This window comes from Hemibagrus wyckioides, linkage group LG01 (genome assembly GCF_019097595.1).
Source record: "Hemibagrus wyckioides isolate EC202008001 linkage group LG01, SWU_Hwy_1.0, whole genome shotgun sequence".
Lineage (NCBI taxonomy): Eukaryota > Metazoa > Chordata > Actinopteri > Siluriformes > Bagridae > Hemibagrus > Hemibagrus wyckioides.
The window spans coordinates 5,843,682-5,850,779 of NC_080710.1; the positions used below are offsets into that span (position 1 = coordinate 5,843,682).

At 38.5% G+C, this 7,098-nt stretch overlaps 1 protein-coding gene across 1 annotated transcript; it reads left to right on the top strand.

Moving 5' to 3' along the window:
- Window positions 1–1,833: 1,833 nt before the first annotated feature.
- Window positions 1,834–4,587, top strand: LOC131344487 (C-C chemokine receptor type 5-like). The gene is made up of 2 exons (XM_058376862.1): window positions 1,834–2,458; window positions 3,203–4,587. Exons 1-2 carry the CDS (start codon window positions 2,407–2,409, stop codon window positions 4,249–4,251), a joined length of 1,101 nt encoding a protein of 366 aa, XP_058232845.1. The 5' UTR covers window positions 1,834–2,406; the 3' UTR covers window positions 4,252–4,587.
- Window positions 4,588–7,098: the final 2,511 nt, after the last annotated feature.

The following is a 7,098-nucleotide window of genomic DNA, read 5'->3' on the forward strand; positions in this document are numbered from 1 at the left end:
TCTTGGTAAACCATAACATATAGGCCTAACTTCTAAACCACTAACTAAATGCTAACTAGTCACAGACTATTAATGTTGGCTACTATATTCCATTTACATTAACTTATATGAGCTAATTAGAAAGCAAATAAGGATGTGACAGTACTTATTGCTTAACAGGAGCTTTCATTGTTATGGTGAGATTTCTTAGAGGCAATCTTGAAACTATCTACTGACTTTCAGAATGAATTTAAACAAAAAAAAAATACATGTGCACAGCCCAAACAGTGCTAATTATACAGTCAGGTGGAGTTTTACTTGCTAGACAGAATTGTGCTTATCAGAGTGAAATGATGGGTGAGAGTGATCAAAACATTTGATGTGCTGGGGCTGATGGGTATTGTACTTCAGCACCCTTTTGGTACCATCAAGACACTTGTAGATCAGACTGACCTACACTTTTTAAAATGTCTGGGAAAACATATGTCTTTTTCATCTGCATATACTACAGTTTCCCACTGATCTTATATAAGGAAGCAGGATGAAGAAGCGGTGAATGAGAGATAATATAGTTGCAAGACTCGAGGGTTCATGGTTTATAAACCAAAGCATGTGATGCAAAACAAGGCAGGCCATGTTAGACAATGGGCTTCTAAGGAGCCACAAGCTTATTTAGAACAGCAAACCACTATGATGCTGTTTCAGGTTCTTCCAATTGAAGATTGAGTTGAATGGATGGACCAGTAAGAAGGAATATCATGAAAAGACAGCATGGAAGACAATCAAAGTCAAAAGTCAAAGTCAAAGAAGCTTTTTTGTCACTTCAACCACATATAGCTGATGCAGTACACAGTGAAGTGAAACAACGTTCCTCCTAGACCAGAGGTGCTACACATAACACAGACAAAGTACAGTGACGCAGACAAACACAGAGCTATAATACAGAGATAAAAAAAATTAAAACTGTAATTTAAAAATAAAAATTAAACTAAAAAAGTAAACTATACTTAAGGTGCATTCTTTAAGAACTAGACCTACAACAGAAGTGCACAGGAAGACAAGACAAGACATGTTAGTCAATGAAAGAACAGTGTATACAGTGATTGCAGATATTAAAGTGACATATATAAACAGGATTAATATAAATATATATAAATATAAATGTAAAGTGACATGTGCATGCAAACAGGACAATTTAGTGTGTGTGTGTGTCTGACTATGTCCAGCACAGTTCAGTTCTTTTTTTGTGCGTGTGTGTTATTTATTTGTGTGTGTCTGTGTCCAGCACAGTTCAGTTCTCCTTTGAGATCAGATCTTGGTTGTACGTGTGTGTGTGTGTGTGTGTGTGCATGTGCGTGTGTCCAGCTCAGCTCAGTTCTCTGTTGAGATACCTGATTGCCTGAGGGAAGAAACTGTTTAACAGTCTGGTTGTGTGGGTCCGAATGCTGAACGAATGGATCATCCACAATGCTGTTAGCTTTGTGGATGCCGCGTGTGGAGTAAATGTCCGTGATAGAGGGAAGAGAGACTCCGATGATCTTCTCAGCTGTCCTCACTATACGCTGAAGGGTCTTGCGAGTCCGAGACGGTGCAATTCCCAAACCAGTGATGCAGCTGCTCAGGATGCTCTCGATGGTCCCTCTGTTCCCCTTTCAGCTTCTCGCTTTTCATCCTCATCTTAATGTCGTCTCAGATGATGCACAAAGCAGTCAGGCTCATGCTGCAGTCATATTCCTGCATCATTTATGTGATGTGCTTTTTGTATGTGTTTAGTGTATGCAAAATACTGCACGGAAAGTCTGAAACATTTCACTAGAAGACACTGAAAGGAGGAAAAGAAAACCCTGCATTGTAAACTATTTGGTATATATTTGGTTCAGCACGACCTGAGATTAAATTCCTGGACTGAGGCGTTTTCTTGTGCCAAAATCAAGTATGCAGCTTGGATCCTCTGTAGTGACCTTGAAGACAACAGCTGCAACAACATTTCGAAATATTTGGCAAGGTTTATGAAAAGACTTGAGAATTATAAATTGTTGCTGCCTTCAGCTATACACACCATTTGCTTATGTTGAAGACAAACACTACCTTGTTTAGCATCTGAGATCAACTGAGAAATAGAAGAAGAAAACCCTGGTACAGTAAAACGGTCTTGGTAGCAGCCTTTTAAACTGTGTGTGCTTTTTTGCATCTGCACTTCTGCAATCTTCTAAGTATTAAGCAAGATTTTCATTAAAACTAAACAAAAAAACCCACTGTTTAGTTTTTACATGGATGTGGCAAGACTGGTTGAGGCACCTTAACTCATATTGATATTTCGTCAATAGATTTAAGATCCGCCTCAGGAAATTGCATCTTGTTCTGTTATCAGATTGAAGTCTGCTGTACAAAGCTTTATTTGACAGTCAGCATTTGAACTAATCAGACATGTCTTTGACAAACCTCAGCAGCAATATGATCAACTTCGGCAATAGTACAAGTAAGTACAAGATTTGCCTTATCTCATTTGCATGACTGTTAATGGTCATAATTTCAACTAGGAATTTGTTGTTAAAATGTCTTAAATGTGAAAATGCATCTAGGTTTTATTTTTAAAAAAATAGCAGGTACTTTGTTTTCTTACTATTTCAAACAAAAAACTAACCTATTTGGGGAAACAGCTGCAGGCTACTTGTCTTCTTATGACAGAATAGACCCTGAGAGCATAGTCAACAACACAAGAGCTGCCTTATCTCAGCTGCCTTATCTCATTTGCATGATTGTTAAAACTAGACGGTAATGATTGCAATTAGGAATTAGTTTCTGGAAATGCATTATTTAGGTGTTCAATTTAAAAAAATAACACCAGGTACTTTGTTTTCTATTTCGAACAAAAACTAACCTGTTTTGGGATTGTCAGTTGCTCCAACACATTCTGAGGCTTGCAAAACTTGAAACTTTTTCCAGACACCCAGCATACCTGACTAAAACTTGAACCTGTCAATAATTGCACAAATAGATCAATTGCATCAAATTTGGTTGATGGAGTGGAATCTCTAGCTTGCACCAGAGAACAGTAAAGCACATTACTGAATTTTCCACAGAATTTTCTACTTTGGGGTTTCCTTCCCATTGTCACCAAAGCAGCAACATTTTGACAGAAGTGAAACCTTGCTGTTTTTATAATACGAATTCAATATTCAGTGCTGCATTATAACAAAGGCAATGTTTTTTTCTTAAACAGTTCTAGACTACTCATCCTATTATGATGAAGATAACCTTAGCAAATACGGGAGCTGCAACATCAACGAAGTAAGGAATTTCAGCCGAGTCTTCCTCCCATGCCTCTACAGCATTGTCTTCATAGTGGGATTCATTGGTAATGGCCTGGTGTTGTGTGTCCTAGTCAAGTACCACAACCGGTCAAATGTGACAGATGTGTGCCTTTTCCACCTGGCACTTTCAGACCTCCTCTTCCTTCTCTCATTGCCTTTCTGGGCTCACTACGCTGCCATTACTGACTGGACCTTTGGGAGCTTTATGTGCCATGCAGTGACAGCGCTCTACATGCTGGGATTCTATGGAAGTATCTTCTTCATGATCCTCATGACCATAGACCGCTATGCTGTCATTGTCCATGCCCATACCTCCCTCTTTTCCAAGTACCGGTCTGTCAAAACTGCCACTGCGATGACATTTTTTATGTGGGTGATCAGCTTGGGAGCTTCTCTGCCAAATATCATTTTCTCCCAAGCAAAGAATTCATCAGATGTATGGACATGCAAACAGGAATATCCAGAAAAAACATTGTGGCAGTTAGTCACTTATATTGAACTGAATATCCTCGGCTTAATTATTCCTCTCTCAGTGATGGTGTTCTGCTACTCACAAATAATCCCCATCTTAATGACCATGAAGTCTCAGAAGAAACACAAAGCTGTCAGGCTCATTCTAGTCTTGGTCAGTGTTTTCTTTCTCTTCTGGACACCCTACAACATCATTATCTTCATGAAGTTCCTGCAAAAGCTGGGCTACATGGCCACCTGTGACTGGACCAAGGACCTGTCCATGGCTATGCAGTGGGTGGAAACCATAGCGTTCTGTCACTGCTGCATCAACCCCATCATCTACGCCTTCGTGGGGCAGAGATTCAGGAAATTAGTTATCAAGATTCTGAAAGAATGGTTCCCTGTTTGCTTTGGTCGCTGCACAATAATCATCAGCGAGTTCTCAGAGAGGAGGAGCTCTATGCAGTCACGCTCCTCAGAGATATCCACCACAAAGATTGTGTAGCCACAGAATGCTGTTGGCAGCAGGGTTTTATCAGAGGAAATCATAAATCTGCAGACTTGCTCAGTAAAGCATTGCATAATACTGAAAGTATGTCATTGCTTGTACTCCATTTGCTTCTTTTTTCAGTTAGTGAGGATTTTTAATTTTTGGTCAATTTAGAATATATATTTTACTATATTTTTACTGTAGTTATGCACAGCTTATGCATATTTTTTCATCTGCAGTTCATTTTAAATTAATACTGCATGGCTTGCATGCAGCAAAATACAAACGTTGAATACACTGTCTTTTCTGAGTAGCTGAATTATGTTTGAAATGTAAATAAATATTAAGCATGTACCCAAAGCTTCTACTGTACTAATCATTTACTAATCCGAATATCTTACAATCGGTACATTCTCACAAGACTTTTAGGAAGACCTTTTAAGAACTTTCAGAAAGCAAGTGAGGTGTCTGTGTGGGAGACAGAAAGGTGTGAAAAGTGGTAAAGAAGTGATGTGCACATGGGGTAACACAACACAAAAGACCTGAATGCTTAAAGCAGGTGATTTAAAAAAAAGAGTTAATTTCTGGGAAGAAAAGTCCTTAAGCCTCATATACTCAAACGTATCCTGTCTCCTGTGAGTAATAAATCCTTTTAAAACAAAACAAAAACAAAAAAAAACAAATAAGCCAAATTATCCAATGAATATGCAACACTGTGCTCTTTTTTTTAACCAGGTTTTATGGATTATTAATGTCTCCCCAATTCACATAAATATGTACTACCCACATAATACTAATAAAATACTTTATATTTAATTATAAAGTAATTTAATTTATATTTAATTATACCTTAAATAATTAAAATTTAAAATATTTGATGAGTGATAAATTCAAGCAACTCAACTGCACCAAAATGTTCTCTAGAACTTTCTTCACTCTAAAGATTACAATCTACACTAGTGAAACGTTTTAGACTCACAAAGTACGAGAAGACGCATTTTAATGCAGGGGACACACACCATAGACGCACTTTAATGTAGAGACAGCATGGATACATTGTCAGGGTACAATCAGCTCCAAAATACAAACTAGAAGAGTAAATAAGATAACATTTACTGCATTTTGCAGATGCCCTTATCCAGAGTAACATACAAAAGTGCATTGTAAAGGTTTTACTCAATAGCATTGTTTGGAAATGTTCAACCATGTTTCACAAGGAATAAATAGCAAAGTTATGTTTATATACTGATGAGAAGACCTCTGGGGACCACCACCTTAGCTGGTGGTGAGCCAGGTGACAATGACACCACAATAATGCTATGAGTAAAGATATATGAAACATTGCTGCATTTCTGTATGACCAATATAGGGGAAATTATACCATTTATACTGAAAGCACCAAAAATGTCAGGTACAAGTGAAACAACAGTGTAGGCGTTGCATTGTAAATTAAATGAATCAGTCTCATTTGGCAGAGAACTGAAAAGTGCAGATTTTTACAGATTAAAAAGCCTTGATGTTCAATTGTGAGACTAATAATAAGCTAGGAGTATGAGTGTGAGTATAAGTGTAAGTGTGTGTGTGGGTGTGTGGGTGTGTGTGTGTGTGTGTGTGTGTGTGTGAGTAAAATGAAGACTGGAGGAAGAAGTAAGTGTATACACACTCCACCCTAGAGCTTATGAAAGATTTAAAAGATTACAGAGTGAACATATTTGTAAACAGAGAGATATTGCATATAAAGTTTTGAGAGAGAGAGACTTAGTCAGTGGTTTAATTTAACCATTTCTGATGTGTCCACACAAGCCTCTCACTCAAATCCTCACGCCCATTTTTCCTGCTTCTAACACATCAACTTTGAGGACAAAATGTTCATTTGCTGCCTAATATATCCCACCCACTAAAAGGTGCCATGATGAGGATATAATCAGTCTTATTCACGTCACCTGTCAGAGGTCATAATGTTATGCCTGATCAGTGTATATGAACATTTTTGCCTGTCGCAGGATAAGTTTTAGCTCACATGTTTTTAGACATGACTTGTGTCTGAAACAGATCACAGTTTGTGGTTATAAATGGAAATGTGAGAGCAGTCAAGTGGTCTGAGAGTGTGCCACTGAACCGGGACTATCTTTAGGAGGTTCTGTTGCACTGGAACTGTGTTGCGATTCACCGGAGGTCAACACAACTCACACTCAGGATGAATTCAAATTCAACAGGGTTTGATAGACTCAAATGAGTCTAAAGCCAAACCAATACCACAGAGGTGCTGGGAACAATCACACAGACTCGAACAGCAGCAAACATGTCCTGTGTGAAAACCACCTGAGATTTTAAGATCATGAAAACATTGTGTGGGTCATTGTGCATGTATAAGTCTCAAAGTCACCACATGCCAAAATAAGCTCATTCACTTCACTCAAGCACTCTCTTACAACACACACGACGTTCTGAGAGAGGAAGCGCAAGATGGAGAGAGAGAGAGATCAGTAGGAGAAAGGGGACATTCATAGTCATGTGTAGGAATCTCTTGGTTAACTGTAAGTCAAAATTAAAACTTTTCACAAACATTAGTAAACCATTCCAGTTTTTCATAAATAGATGCAGCCTTATTTTGAGAAGCTTTTGTTCATGATTACTTTCTTTATGCATAAAAAGCTTGTCCCCTGGATCAATGATACACATGGAACGAAATTCGGATGGCTTTAACTCATGGATGCCTGATTCATACCCCTTGGACAGGTGCGGACTGGGACAATAATTCAGGCCAGGAATTTGACTCCATCCCAGGCCACCTTTGCTGCTGCCATCACCGCCACCCTATTCAAGTAATCCACCAGACTGCTAATCCTGTAGGCTAACCCT

Excerpts from the sequence above, each read along its gene's own strand:
- LOC131344487 (XM_058376862.1), top strand. The coding sequence starts at position 2,407 with ATGTCTTTGACAAACCTCAGCAGCAATATGATCAACTTCGGCAATAGT. Across the intron at positions 2,459-3,202 it reads CAACTTCGGCAATAGTACAA|TTCTAGACTACTCATCCTAT; the intron begins GTAAGTACAAGA and ends TTTCTTAAACAG.